This window comes from Phyllostomus discolor, chromosome 4, assembly GCF_004126475.2.
Source record: "Phyllostomus discolor isolate MPI-MPIP mPhyDis1 chromosome 4, mPhyDis1.pri.v3, whole genome shotgun sequence".
Taxonomy (NCBI): domain Eukaryota; kingdom Metazoa; phylum Chordata; class Mammalia; order Chiroptera; family Phyllostomidae; genus Phyllostomus; species Phyllostomus discolor.
Genome location: NC_040906.2, coordinates 98035282 through 98050815, shown reverse-complemented (window position 1 = coordinate 98050815; position 15534 = coordinate 98035282). Strand labels below are relative to the sequence as shown.

General features: G+C 52.5%; 1 protein-coding gene across 5 annotated transcripts in view; it reads right to left on the bottom strand.

The window, feature by feature from the left end:
- The window catches only part of MGAT5 (alpha-1,6-mannosylglycoprotein 6-beta-N-acetylglucosaminyltransferase), a 337231-nt gene that overhangs the window by 6426 nt on the left and 315271 nt on the right, over positions 1–15534 (bottom strand). For all 5 annotated transcript variants that reach the window (XM_036023647.1, XM_036023648.1, XM_036023649.1 and 2 more), the window contains one exon: positions 3924–4081. In XM_036023647.1, the coding sequence (XP_035879540.1) occupies positions 3924–4081 (158 nt within the window). The remainder of the gene's footprint in view (positions 1–3923; positions 4082–15534) is intronic.

Here is a 15534-nt window from a genome sequence, read left to right as displayed (position 1 = left end):
TCGGGCTCCTGCTGTGCCGGAGGGCAGCTTTCCCTCTTATCTTGCCCTGCAGTCGCCAGAGAGCGCTGTGACGTCTCTCAACGCCCAAACACCTCTGGTCTTGGCATGTCAGCTGGGAGACGGAGGCACCCAGAGGGTTCAGGTCATGGACCATGAAGGCGAGGGCAGGAAGTGTGGGTTTTACAGACTTCCTAAAGGAAAATGAGTCAGAGATTTGGGGCTTCCGCATCCAACACGAGATGCCCCGCTGGCCAAGCCACACAAAGGGGTTTCCAGAGCTCATCTGCGCACTGAAGGTTTCCATGCAGCGCGTGGCCTTGGCAAACAGCTATGCTTATGCTACTTTTTTTTTTAATCTAGGTGAATTTCAGCAGCTGGTATGTCTTAAGTCAACTCATCTGCCTGGTACCCTGCTCACCGGGAGCGTGGAAATGTCTACAACTAGTCTCAGACCCCACAGCCAGGGGTACAACTGTCAGAAGCCACGAAGAGACCCTCCTGCTCCAGCCCCTGAGTCTCTGGGCCCAGCCTCCTGGGTGTGAGCGCATGGTGGCAGAGGCCTCAGTGGAAGCAGCCTGCCGGGATGCACCCTGACGGCCACGAAGAGCTGCCCCTCCCTCCCTGCTGCCCTGCTTATTTCTGCCCTGTCAGAGACAGCGTGTGCCACCAGAGCCACGGGAGCCCCGTTATGAGGCACCCCCCAAGGGTTCCCTCGATCCCCTGCCGTGGGTGTGCACAGCTCTGGCCACTCTGGACACCATCCGCACCACTGGCCCCCGGGGGCTCTCCCTTTCCTCAGTGGGCAGGCAGGTCCCTGTCCCACAGCCCTGGCTGGTCAGGACGGCCACTCCCCCACTCTTGCTTAACTACTGCTTGGCAGTTATCGAAGAGGTGGGGCGGCTTTCCCCACCAGGGGAGTGCACCCAGGCTCCCGCCGGCCTCCGCAGGCCAGCGTCCGCATCGGGCCTCCCCCACCCCCCCGGGCCCTGTGCTTCCCAGGGTGCGCATGTCACTGTGTCTGCCTCTACTCCTATGATGTCTGTCTCACCCATTCTCAGGCTCACACACACACACACATACACACTCACTCACACCTGCTCAGAGACTCCTGGCACAGCCTGCGGTTTCCTTTCTGCAGAGGTGCGGACCTCTCCAGCTGGCCTGAACAGCTTCTTTTACGGGATGGGAGTTGGGCTTGTGAGGCCCCTCAGTGCTCGGTTGACATCTTACAGCCCCTGAAGAATGAAAGGGCAAAGGCCCGTCTTTCCCTGGGCCTCCGGATTCCTGAGAGCGGGGAGTGGGCGTTACTCCTCCCATATTGCCTGTCCTGGAGCTGCCCCTCCCTCCCTGCTGCCCTGCTTATTTCCGCCCTGGATCGGCCAGCCACCCCAAACTCCCTCTGGACCCCTCGGACTCAGGGTCACCTCCCTTCTCTTGGGTGCACCAAAGCTCTCTTAGTCTAGACTTCACAGCTTCGCATTCCCCCAAATTCAACAATCCAAAATTCAGAAGATACAACTTGGAAAGGTAGCCAATTCACAAACGAGGTCTCGCATTAACACCCGTTCTTGTTCACGGAGCCGAGGTCTCCCCACAGGGCACTCGGGCTCCTTCCAGGGTCGCTACCCTCCGGTTTGGCTCAGGTTAGCTCACAGCTCAGCCACGGGTGCTCTGTGCGCAGGAGTGGGGGGTCGCCCCTCAGCACTGACACCATGCCCCGACTGCACCGGAGCTCAGACACTGGCCACCTGTGTCCCGGATTCAAGACGACAGCGTGGGACACTCCAAAGGTCTCGGTTCACGTCACAGTCGAGGCCCCGCGCTGGAGAAGGGAAAGCAGCACTGGCTGTGGGGGCCCCTCACTGCTGACCGGCCATGCACACGAGGGGCCAGCACTGCCTCACTCCGAGGGGGCGCTTGACGGACTGCCCGACAGCGAGGGGGGCGAGGTGGTTAACAACGTGGTCAGTACACACGGATACAGGAGCACCGCATTCAAGAGGGCGCTTACGTTCAGAGCATTCATTTCAGGCAGCTTGGCTGCAAAATAGCCGCCACTGCTGTCTCCTAGGACGAAACATGTACAGTGGCGGGTAGGCTGGGTTGGGTGGTCCTGTGCATGGCCTGGCTCTCCCGTCCTGTCCCGGCGGCTCCAGGCTGCCCCACTGCTCAGTGCTCTTGGGAAGAAGGGGCCATTCTGCCTCGTCCTCAGCGCTGGCTGCACATCATGTCACCAGCACCCCAGATGTCCCCATTTTACAGGTGGGAAAACTGAGGAAACTGGCCCATTAGCTCCCCTTCCTGTCCCCTCACTGGACCTAGACCTGTGCCCGGAGGCAGGCCTGCTGGAGGGGCCCTGATCCTGGGACTGGGCAGTGTGTCTCCCGTTTCCTCCCGCAGAGGTGGGACAGGCGGTGGGGGGCGCACAGGCAGTTCAGTGTGTGTGCTCCCGGGTCTGCCCCCAGCGGGTCCGCACTCTGACACTTAGCTGCTCGGCGTCCTCAAAGAGCCACCTTGCTGTTTGGCCAGAGGGCCAGAGGGAAGAGCCTGCAGGAACCCTGGGACTCAGGATACGTGCCGTGGAAATGGAAGCTTCTGGGACCAGTGTAGGCTTTCCACAAACATCAGACCACCGCTGCCCCTCACACGGCTTCACCGTCGTACAGCAGGCACCACGTGGCTGTCCCGGCCTGGCGTGTGGGCGGATGGTGAACAAGGCGGCCTTTGCAGTTAAAATGGCACCTCCCGCTGCCCTCCTCAGGAGAGCTTCCCTGCAGGTGTGATGCCAGAGGCCAAGTGCTCTTTCTGAACGCGGTTTCATACCACCCTTGAGAAGAGTGAGACTTGTGGGCGGGACCAGAGCAGCTCAGACCACTGTGCCCACGCAACCACTGTGGCCAAGCGTGCTGTCTAACAGGGCGTGACGTGAGGATGGACCATGGGCAAGCCTTGAGCCCTGAGTAAACTCCTAAACACCCTCCTAAAGTCCACTCCTAAACACCAGCCTGAAGACGGGACAGCACCACTGCTCTACTGCACATCTAGGGTTGTGGGAGCAAACCTCTCTCTTAGGGGAAAACATCTGATTAGAGCCATTAAGGTGCAGGCGGGGGTGGGGGGGTGTGGTGTGTTAAGTAGTTAAGCACTGTGTGGCTCAGGACGGGGTGTGACAAAAGGGGGAGATTCAGCACTGCTGGGGCCATGAGTCCAAGGTAAGGAGAAACCTCACATGGAAATCCGGGAACTTCAAATGCCAAACCCCACATGCCAACGCAAAGGGAAGTGAGTGGCGTCAGTAAAAGCAATGTAAATGGGAGTGCAAAGGGTCATGCAGTGTAGGCGGCCCTCCCTGCTCCCGGGCAGAGTCAGGCCTGCTCCTGCCCTGCAGCGCACCTGTTCCAGAGGTGCCGGGAAGGGCGAAAAGGGGGCTGGGGACTGCAGCAGGGGAAGCGGGCAGCTGACTTTGCTGTGGGTGGTTCTGCGCCAGCTCCTTGCCTGTATTCCTCACTCCTTCCTGACTCCAGCCCACAAGACTGTCACCCACCACCTGTGCTGCTCGGACAGCTGGGGAGCATCTGGGGACGGGGCGACTGCTTGTGGTTTTGTGCCCACTCCGCTCCTGTGGTTCTTGGTGTGACATTAGCAAAGTAAACACCTCCCACAATCTCCAAGCCCACACTTGGCATTATTTATGCAAATACAGCACCCCCATTTGAATTCTAAGTATGTCAGCATGCCAGGTGACCTCATCCACCTAACAATAACAATGCCAGGCTAACTTTCTCTGGGGGATCCTGAGGCAGCCTGCTCCCCAAATCCTTCCCCAGCAGTCCACAAGCCTGGAGATGAAAACCTCATCCCTCCCAACCCAGCTCAAACCCACAGGCAAGCTGAGCTGCCCCCGCCCCGCCCCCGGCACCTACTTCAGCATGTCCTTTTCCTTGTTCAGGTGCTGGAAGAAGGAGGGCTCACAGATGAGCTGGTTCTCCTGGCACACCTGCTTGCAGGATTGCCCGGGCTCAGCGAGCTTCACCCGCAGGGCGCTGAGGGGTGGCCACATCACTTGCCCATGGCAGAAGTCCTAGAATGACAATGAAGCCATCAATCAAGGGACCAAAGATGCAGCTTGTGATCCCCAGCCTGCCCCGCCCGCAGCGGGACGAGGGGAGGTGGCCAGCTGAGAGGGGCGGGACAGTGAAGGGAGGAGGTGGAGCCAGACAAACTTGGGTTGGAACTGGGCTCAGCCAGAACACGGCCTTGGGCCAGCTCTTCCCCTCTGCACCTACCAGCCTCCTCAGATGCGAAGGGGACAGCAGGACCTCCCACGTGGGACGAGAGGTGCTGCTGTCATGTGCATAGCACCAGGCCGCCAGTGACCCCAGCCAGTCATTACCATTACTACCAGCAAGCACACAATCCAGCTAGTTAAGTCCTCCGCCCTCGAGGCCCATCTCCGGGTCCCCTCCACCAGCTGTTCGGCTTCCTTTGCTCTAATTCCCAAGACATTCCCAGTGTCTACCTAATTTGGCAGTTACCTAATGTGACACTTTTGTGAGCACCAGTTTCAACTTTACGAAGCAAAGCATATGGCAAGGTGCCTGTGGGCACCACTCACAGAGCCTCTTGAGGGGTCACAGCTCTGGTCCAGGCTCTGGCGTTGTTGGTTGAAAACAGTTCCAACACCGTACTAATTCAACTGTGCGGTAAACAGCCTGAGGACTTGTGATAGGATGTGAAGTCACCTGGAAACCCCTCAGAGAGAGGCGCCCCCAGCACAGGTGTAGGGAGCTCAGAATGGGGCAAGGCCAGTCATCCCTGGGGTCTAGAGGGACTGGGGCAGCATGTCCGAGGAAGACCCAGGGTGGGGAGGGCAGTAGGGGAGAGGAGGAGGGGAGAGGAGGAGGGGAGACTCTCTGACTGGGTGCCCAGCTTTCATTCCAGCTGTGCCTGAAGCTGCCCTGGGCAGGCAGCAGTGCTGGCTCTGGCACTCATGCACCCCTGGTAGCCAGCACTTACTCTGCTCACACTGTGCCCCAAATCCCTGGGCTGCCCCACCTGAGGAAGGTGCTGTCTGTCTGTGCAGGGGGCCTGCAAGTTTAACTCCTTTTGGGGCGGCTGGCCCCCAGGAGTGCCCAGTGGTGGTTAGGGTCCTGGGCTCCGAATCCCAGTTGTAGGAATCAGCCCCGCAGACATGCAGGGACACCTGGTGCAGACACACCTGCACAGGACTTCACAGCAGTGTTGTCCGAGTAGAAGCATTAGAAGTGAAACAGCCTGTTATGTGTATTTAAACAGGTATCTGTTTAAATACAAATAATAACACAGTGCAACAGGTCTGTGTTGCGGACACGAATCGTGCCCAGGCCACACTGAGAGGCGAGAGCAGCTGTGTGCAGGACGCTGCGGGTGCTCGCACCGTCAGACCCTGGGGGTCAAGATGGAAAGATGCACAGGAATGTACATTTGCTCCTGCAGGAACATCCCTGGTTGGCACGGGTGCGGTTGAGAAAGGAAATGGAGGGTCAACATCAGGAGTGGTAAGGAAATTTACTTTTCAGTGTATGTCCTTCTGGAATGTTTTATTTTTCCTCAAGTTTTCTTCCCCACTTTGTGGACAAGGAGCTGATGGATAACGTCGGAGCTGGTGCAGGTGAAGGAGGCTGTGGAGCTCTGCAGGCGAGGGGGGGCGCGGGTAGCCTGACCTGGCGGGGCCCCTGGTGGAGAGGTGAGTGCAGCCCTTAGAAAGCAGGCCTGAGCTGTCCCCAGGAGGGGCCTCTGTTTCATTCAAGATTTTGTAAAAACCTGTGCTTGTATTACTTTTAGCAAGCAAAATATAAACAAACAAGAGCAAAGTGAAATGTGCCCTGAACTCTATCTGCAGCAGGCTCTGCAGGTCCTTTTGTCACCAGCTATGAAACTCTGGACAAAACACATAGTGTTATGAAGCCTCAGTTTCCTCATGGTAAAAATAAAAATGATGACTGATGGTTTCCCATGGTTCTTGCTTTTCCTACCTCCTTCCTGAAAGACAGATGCTGCTACCTGCTGCGAAAGGCCACTGGCAGGTGGTGGGCACTCACGGGGCTTCTGTTCTGGTCTGTTCAGATCAGTGACTGAGACCCCAGACGTAAAGCAAACCCACGACGTCTGCCACGTCACAGGACCCTGTGACGAGGGGACAGGACCGGGCCTGGGTGAGTTGTGAGGCTAACAAAGAGAAACCCTTTAATGCACCGTGGTCGGAAACCCAGGCCTGGATCCCTATCAGCTGAGAACAGAAGATTCCAGAAGAGTAATAATTCGGAGACCACAGCAATACAGTGAAACATGTAGAGATACTAGGATCAGCTTAATCTTCTGAAAGGGATGCATGGTGCAGGGGTCGGGGGTGAGTGGAGTGCACCCTCCCCCCCCACGGCTCTGGGTGCCGACGGAGACAGGCCACACGCTGGGCGGGAAGACGCTGATCAACTGCTCAGGTTCGTGATGATCTTGAGCTCAACCCTCCTGCGGGCTGAGGCATGGTGGCACACTGACTATGGTCTGGATGAGGCCACTAAGGGTGGCGGCATGACTGCAGACTGGTAGCACCTGGCCGCACCTGACTGGAAACAAGGTGTTCACGGGTGACTCCCTCTCTTACCTGGTGGCATAAGGCAACATACTGGCTGACCCTTACTCTCTGTCCATCCCATGAGGATGGCTGTCACCAAACAGAAAGGAGGAGGACACAGGTGATTGATGTAGTTTTGCTGGTGAGAGCTGAGTGGGTGCATGGACAGTGGGAAAAGGTTAAGGGATCCTTTTTAATTTGTTTTTCTGGCTGGCTAATGCAAGCAACTTTGTTTATATATCATTAGGAGACATCTGATAACTTCCGTGGCCTTTCAGTATTATAATAAGGAGACTGTAAATCCAACATACACCAAAGCCGACTCTGTGACTCTCCAGAACAGGCAAACCACCAGAAAAACCCAGGCCAGATCACAGCATCTACATACACCACTAGGAGCCAAGTGAGAATTTTGCTTTTTGCCTCCCAGGTTTAGCTGGGCCCAACCCTTCATTCAGCTGGGGAACTGGAAGCCTACTGTGGCTGAAGGCTCAAACTCTGGCTTGTAGAGCTTGCAAGAAAACCGCAAATGTCTTTTCTTATATGACACCTACATGCAGTTAGAGCTAAGGGCAGTCTCTCTAGACCTGTTGAGTTTAGCAGTCTCTTAAGAAACTCTGCTCTTTATTCATTCTTAGTCTCTTGTGGTATGTGAAGTAGTCCCAGGGACAAAATAAACAAGGACTTGATGTGGCCAAGGCAGGCACTTTGAGTCAGAAGGCCTGGATTTGGTGCCTTGGGCTTGCTGCCCAGTCTGGTCTTGTCCCCATCATTCATCTGTAGAAAGTGACACTAACAGACTAAGTGATGGAGCTGAGCAGAAGGCTGGTAAGGACAGCAGGTGGCCCACTCATGCTCACGTCCTCCGTCCTGGCCCTCACTGGGGTGGGGTGGGGGGGTTGCCTGTGCTCGCATAGAGGGCATCTGCAGATGCGGGCACCCTGCACCCTGAGGTCTGCACAAAGGCAGTGCCTTCAACGTGCGCAGCAGGGCGGATCTGAGTACACCACAGCAGCCGACCTTTTTGAGATCCCCTTCAACAGGCAAACTTAGCTCAATTATATGTGTATTGGGGCCCCCTGTCACTCTCACTCAGGGCTCACTGGGTGCTGTCTGGCATCCTCTCAGAGGTCTGTTTTGGAGGCCAGTAGGATTGGAAATAGAAAAAATAGCAGCAGAACCTTATTAACGCTTGGTGAACCATCTGGTAAAACTGAACAAAGGGAGGCCTAAAGGTGTTCCCAGTAAGCAAGGGACCTGTGCCTTGTCACAGGTAAAGAAGGGGAGAGTGTGGGGATCTGGGTTGTGATTCTGGCCCCAGCTGGTGGACTTCATAGATGTCCGTTTAGCTTTCCCTGCATTCATCCTTCGTCCTTATAGAATTCCTGTGAGGTAAAATGAGGTGACTCTTAAGAAGGCACCTAGAAATGGTAAAGATAATATTCCAAGGTCAACCATTTTTTGCCGTCAGGGTCCAGAGGTAAAAAGTCGAGTTGCCGGGATTGCATACGGTGATTTGTCCACGAGAGCCAACCCTTTGCCCTGCTGCTTGCAGGGTGCACCTGTAACTGCCGCCCCCCTCACAGGCCTCTTCTCACCCCTAGGTCCAGACCCTCCCCCCAGGTGCTCGTGGGAGGCTGGAGGTCTTCTCTTTCTGTCAACCTCAGCATAGGCTAACACAGCAATGCCAACTTGTCTCCTCGCTGTATGCTCCCATTCATTCATTCATTCATTCAACAAAATAGCTGCTAAGAAGCAGAAGAGCATAATGGTCCAGAACTCAAATGCCTGGGTTTGAATCTAGCTCATCCAATCACTAGCTGAGTGCTCTTGGCTAGCTACATAATCTTGCCTTAGTTTTTTGTGATAAAATGCAGAAAATATCAACTGCCCTCCCAGAACTGTAGATGTGATTAATTATAATGTATACAGTGCTCAGAAAAATGCCTGCTATAAGTAACACCACTTGTGGTTGGCTCTTACTGTTACTATATGCAAGGGACTTTCCTAGGTCTATGGAGGTGATTCAGTGAAAAAAAAGGAACCCAAACCCTTGCCTTCATAGAGCTTATAATCAATGAGGAAGAGAGAAAAACAAGATAAATAAATTATACAACCATGTTAAAAGGCAGTAAGTGATCTTGAAAGAATGAAGTGAAGGACCTGCAGGTCATGAAGTACCTTGGGGCCCCTTTCAGCTCTGCCTCCCATGACAGAGTGACAGGAAGGAGGACACAGTGTGGGAGAGAGACCCACACAACCCTCCGAGAAACACTCTCGTCTCACAGTTTGGCTTCCAAGGTTCTCTTATCATCCATTCAAAACTTTACAAACAACTATTAAAATCTTCCTAGGTAAGGAAATGTGAACACGAACGAAGCACAGTCTCTGGGCTGTAGGCTCGGTGCACAGTGCATGGTGAGAGAGGCCAACATCAAAAAAATTACAGCAGTACAAAACCGATGTCCAAATAAGGAGGGACAGACCACTCAGGGGAGAAAAATAATTAACTCTGTGGGGAGGGGAAGGGCGACAGTGGGAGCTATGCTAGAAGGCTTTCAGGAAATAGGGACTTCTAGACTGGGTTTTGTAGGCTGAATAGGAGGTAGCAGTTTATCATTAACATGGTGCTTTGCAGAAAACCGGTGCTCAGTAAAGAGGTGTTCAACGGTATGGAATGGCTGGGAATGCCGGAGCTTTGATCGAAGAAGTAGAACACAACAACACACGCACCGAGGGAGGCTTTCCACAGACCGAGTGAGGCGTCCAGAGCGGTCTCCAGTCCGGTTCACAAGCCACTCAGAACCGAGAACATCTGCATTCCTCTCTATCAATTATTTCCAGCAGTTGCCCTATTTCCCTAAATTTGCTTGACTATTCTGAAAATTTCCTGCAGCAGTTATAATGAGAAAGGTTTATTAATCACCACACATTTACAGAAAAAGCAACGTTCTGAACAAATGAACACAAGTGACTGTGAAAAGGAGGTGCAGGTGTGTGACCTGGACTGAGGGACAGCGTCGGGGACTGTTCTTCACAAAAATGCTGTTTGAGAGCTGGACGAGGGGGGTGGGTGGCTCCCAGGAGAGCGGCACTTGGTGGAGGGCCGGCTTGCCCCTCCCTTTTGGTTATAGTGGGTGGGATCTCTTTTACACACTCGTCACCCCCACGCAGTCCAGGCCAAACCTTTAACAGAGTTACTACATCCATGACATAACCAGGTGCAAGCAGATTTCTGTGCGAACACACATTGTCCAGACCAAAAGGACAGGTTCCGATACAGGACTGCATGCAGGATTTGGAGCAAGTAAGGACAGGAATTTGTAAAAAATAAAAGTTTGTACATGGGGGGAATAGGGGCAAGTTCTAGATCATGAAATTGGGGTCTGAGCCAAGGATAAGGGACACATTTGTTATTTATATTATAGCTGAGGAATCCAGGGCCTGGTACAGAAAAAACGTTCAAAAATACTGACTGACTGAACAGATTAAACATACTTTGGTTGCCTGCTGGTTGGTACCCACCACTCTCAGCCTGTGCTGTGCTCAGAAGGAGTGCACTTGTCCATGTGTGGCCCCTGGGGCGGATCCCCAGTGGCGGGAGTGAAAGTGTGTGTCCACCAGGGCAACAGAGAGGGCGGTGGGGAAACTGAGCTACGGGGACTAGTCCGCATGAATGGGCTCTGCTCACACACGCAAATCAGTGCGCCCATAACATCACCCTGGAAAGAGTTAGAGTTTCACCTTTCACATTCCATCTCCTTCCACCGCTGGGAGTGGCCCAGGAGAAGGGAAACATACGTCCACATGCATGTGAATGTTCACAGCAGCACTCTTCACAGTAGCGCAAAGGTGGCAGCAGCCCCGATGTCCACCGGCTGGTGAGCGGATGAACACACTGTGTGATATGCCCAGGGAATACTAGTCCGCAATAAAGAGGCACGAAGCACTGATACGTGCTCCAATGTGCACAGACCTCATAAACATTACGCTGAGGAAAAGAAGCCAGAAATCTCAAGCAAAAACAAAGCTACAAAGACAGAACACAGATCAGTAGTTTCTTAGGGCTTGGCTCAGGGAGCAAGGACTGCCTGCACACAGGCACAAACGCAAGGTTTTTGGGGTGATAAAATCATTACCAAACTAGATTGTTGCAGTAATTACATATATAACTATCAATTTGCTAAAAAAGTCACTAAATTGTATCCTCACATGGAGTGAATATTATGGTCTGTAAACTACACCTCAATGAAGCTGTTGAAAAAAACACACCTTGTGCCCTGGCTGGTGTGGCTTAGTGCACTGAGTGCAAGCCTGCAAACCAAGGGGTTGCTGGTTCGATTGCCAGTCAGGGCACATGGCTGGGTAGCAGGCAAGAGGCAGCCAATGGATGTTTCTCTCACACACTTGACATTTCTCTATTTCTCTGTCTCCCTCCCTTCTGCTCTAAAAATAAGTAATAAATAAAATCTTAAACACACACACACACACACACACGCCTGGTTTGGTTTGGGTTCCTGCAGTGGCAAACAGTAAGGGTTTCAGAGGTCCTACTCTGTGCCCGGCACTGTCGTAGCCCTCAACATGCGTTCATCTATTGATTCCTCCCCCAGCCCTGCGGTGTAGGCAGTCTTATCCCCACTGAACAGACGGAGCATTGAGATTAGGAAGCTTGCTCAGGTCACAAAGAGAGTGGGGACAGAGCCCACTGCTTAATCATTATCCACCCAGTCTCACTAACAGCACTGAAAGATAGTGATAATTTGACACAGTAAGAAGCTAGGAAAATTCCTTGGCCAGTAAAACAGGGCAACTGAGACAGAGAGCAGAACACAATGGCTGAGCAATTTACAGCCATGCACAGGTCACCTCCCTAGAGATTACATCTAAGCATCGGTTGTGTTTCAGCTCCAAACCCAGACAAGCACTGGAACCAGGTGGGCAATGCCAGGACCAGCTACAATGACTAATGAGTTCGTGCCCTGCCCTGGCACTGACCAATCAGTAGAGACCAGGAGCCTGGAAGAGCACACCTGGAAAACTGATGAATATTCTGCTGAAACCCTTCCCTGAGATTGCCGCCTGCAAGAGAGAGATAAAAGCTCAAGACAAAGGACCCAGTAAGCACCCTCCCCCTCTGGGGAGCAGGCTGCACCATTCCGTTTCCTCCTTCTTCCCCCACTTCTTTCCCCACAGGCGTGTGCCTCCTAAACTCTAAAAAAACTCTAAAAAACTCTGAGACTTGCAACCAGGGGAGCAATGGCAGTGGCAGCTCGTCCCAGGTGAATCCCCAGAACCTGTCCCCAAGGCTCCCTTTTCTCTGACTCCCCAGTGAGCGAAGGCAGCCCAGTCTAGGCTCTCCTATTGCTGCTTCTGTGCTAAGCCCTTCCTTGTTTCACTGTCCCCAGCTTTAATAAATGTACCCTCATAGTCACCTGGACCCATGAAGTCTTTCCTACATGAAGTCAAGAACCTACACAATACCGGCTGGCCCCAGGCAGACCCGCTTAGCGCCTGGGCCCCTGTTCGGTAACAATAAACAATAAACTCTCCCCTTTTCCATTCCTTTTCTTCTTGCCCTGCAACCTGTCACCTCCACAACTGCCCCTACTTGGACTATCCAGGTTAACTACCAGGCTTGCCCTTACTCCCCAGGGAGTTCAAGGTAAGTCAATTTCCCTGGAACTGAGGCTGATTCCACAGTGGCTCCTGGAGTTAACTCATTTTTCCTTCCATATCTCCAAAATGCTTTTTATGTGAATTACACAGCTCTTTGCCAAATAGTATGAGCAAAAGAAAGTAGGGTTGAAGAACATAGGTATGGTTTTCAGAAATCAATCTGAGCGTTGTTGATTGCCACTCATTTAAAAGAGTGAGGCAGACACCTAAGTCTTTGCCAAGAAATACCTGAGAAACTGGACAGGCCCAGGCCCACTCAGGTCAGGGAAGAATGGCGCTCCTGACCTTGGAGCACGGGACTTTTGCCTTGCCACCCCCTGCTGCTGGAGAGACAACTTAAGAGTTTACAATGCAAATCAACATTTTTTTTTCATACAGTAAAAGGAATGAAAGGACATTAAAGGGAAAAAGCAAGCGGCGGCTGTCCTCTCTCATGGGACGCACCAGCTGGGTCAGCAGGCACGAGGTAGGTGTCCTGCTGTCAACCACTCAGCTGTACGCCCACGCCTGGGGCTTTCGAGATTGCGGTCAATTGGCCTCTTCTGGCTCCCACCGCCTTCCGTGAGCGTGACGGACACTTCTGAGAGGGCTCTGGGATGAAAGCTTCCTTGTTCCTCCTGTAGATCACAGGGAGGACTTGGAGGCAGAGATCAGCCTAATTAGAACTGCGGCTCCTATGGGAAGCTTGAGGTGTTACCACCTCTTCAGAGCTTGAGGCTTTCCTGCTCAAACCAGAAACAACCTTCTCTCCAGTCTCACTGCTCTTTGAAGAGACCCCTCTAGCTGCAAAAATAATGAACACCCAAAGCTCAAAAAAACTGTGGCCTGGAGGCACCTGTTAGAGGCAGAAGACCCAGTCTGTCAGCCCCTGGGGTTCTGGCTTCCTGTCTTCCCGGTGGAGTTGGGGGAACATTATGGCATCAATAAAAGCCTTCACAGATGCCTGGAATAAACTCAAAATGGGACCCTTCATGGCTCTTTTTGCAGCCCTGGGACAATGTTTAATAAGAAATACCTAGAAGATTCCTAGAATGATTTTTCTAAAACACCAATCTGACAGCACCACTGCCCTCACCCTGCCTTACACCTTTATTTAGCTTCCTGCTGTCCCACAATCAAATCAGAATTCTCCACCTGAGTGTCTGCCTCGTTTTGTGATCCGTCTCCTCCCCAGCCTCATCCTCTCACATCATCTCCCTCTTCAGTCGTAGATAAACTTCCAGTATTTCACCACGATTTCTCTTTATTTTCTCCCCAGGCCTTTGAGTCTTGCTCTCCTGCCCTCGCCCTCCACGTTGCCCAGGTGTACCTTCAAGACTCATCGCCTGCCAAAGCTCCAGCACAGACTCCCCCACCCTCCCCTGCCCCACCCTGCAGGCCCAGCTACGTGATCCCAAAGCACCTGGTCACATCACTGTTACAGGGTGTAACCTACACCAGTGGCTTTGCCTGTGAACTGGGCTGGCCTCTCTGTGACAGTTGAAGCTACATGAGGACAAGGACAAGTCTTTTGACATCTTCTCTCTCCCAGCCCCTGGCACAGGCCACGGCACGCAGCCGACATGTATTTACTGAGCAGATGAATGAACGAACAACTGCAGGCAAGAAAGCAAGCTCTGGATTTCTGTGAGCCATGGGGCTCTGCAGAGAGGCCTACAACCAGGAGCTGGTATGGAAGGGCAGTTCCATTAGCATGTTCTCATTAGAGTGTTTTAGTGACATGTTTTCAATCATAAGGCCCACGATGAGCTTCCTGGTGCACACACACAAAAAAATCAGAGTACACATGCTCACTCACCCTCTTATTTATTGCACCTACTATGTGTCAGGCAGAGGGCTAGGCACGTGGCATTTAGAGGCGAACAAGATGGGCATGGCCCCTGCATTACGTAGCATTAGCAAGGTCTGTTTGGGGTGCACGACCTCCCTGCTTGAAAGGAATCTGAGTGATAGATTTAAAGAGAATGGGCCCTATGAGAACTTCTAAGGACTGGCTGGGATTCAAGAGTCCTAGGAAAGAAAGAAAGCAAAGCCTTCAAATAAATTTGATGAAGAGTCAAAGATGGGAAAGAAGGAGGTGGGGTTCGTCAGCTGCTGCAGGGGCCCTAGTAAAACCGCAGATGACTTCCCATGATGGTCGTAAGAGCTGTGTCTTAAAACTCACTGCCAGAGGAGGTCACAGCAGCTCCTGCTGCACCTTCAAGGAGGACCAGCAGCTGCTTGCAGTAAAAGAAGATGAGAAATGTAGCTCTGGGCCACCTGCCGTGGCCCGGCCCCGCAGTGCCCTGGGTGCAGGCCACCCAGCATCAAGCCTTGATTCCAGGACTTGTGAGCCCGTGACTGTGAGATTGAGTTCCTAGCCTCCAGAGAGTGGGGTCCTTACTGCCACCTCCCAGGGTCACATGAGAATTAAATGAGGCGACACACTGTGATGAGCTCGGTACACACTGGCATAGAGTCTAGGTAAATGGCTGCTTGAGTTAGGAGGATGACACTGTCATTCTTAATTTAAGTGCCAGAAAAAAACTGCATGATAATAATTCAAATGCTCAGCTTTCATGATAAAGTCTGATGAGTAATACAGTATAATATATAATAATAAAATAGGTTTATATAAGAATATAATTCAATACCATACATGATAGAATGCATTAGGTAACCAACATACTAGTTGCATTTACTGAGCACTGCGTGCCCGCCCTGTTCTAAGCACGTCACATGTATTAGCTCACTGAACCCTCACGTCAGCCCTCTGTGGTTCTATTATTAACCTATTTCATCGGAGTGGAAACTGAGGCACAGGGAGGCTGAGTAACATGCCCATGTCATACAATGACAAAGTCACGGTGGTGGGACTGGAACCCAGGTGGCTGGATGCAGAGTGTTCCATCCTTGGCCGAAAAAGTCAGAGGATGAGACCGCCACCCTGAAGCCTCCGCCCACAGCTCTCCCTCGCTCTCCAACAGCAGCACCTGGGACTGTCTGCTGCTCACCACAGGCTGTCAAAGCAAATCTTTCCTTTGCAACCTATATTGGACCTATGATCTATGCCTACTTACATTTTCAACATACCATTTCTATTTTAGTCTGCACAATCCTCATCCCCTATTGTATAAAGATTTCTTGATCACCCCAAGGCACTCTGCTTTACCCTTTAAGGGGAGCCCCTTATTTCTGGAATCTGGTCAAAGAGTTCATACTCCCCTGCCCACAGGGGTTCTCAGTCTGCCTATTTCTAGATG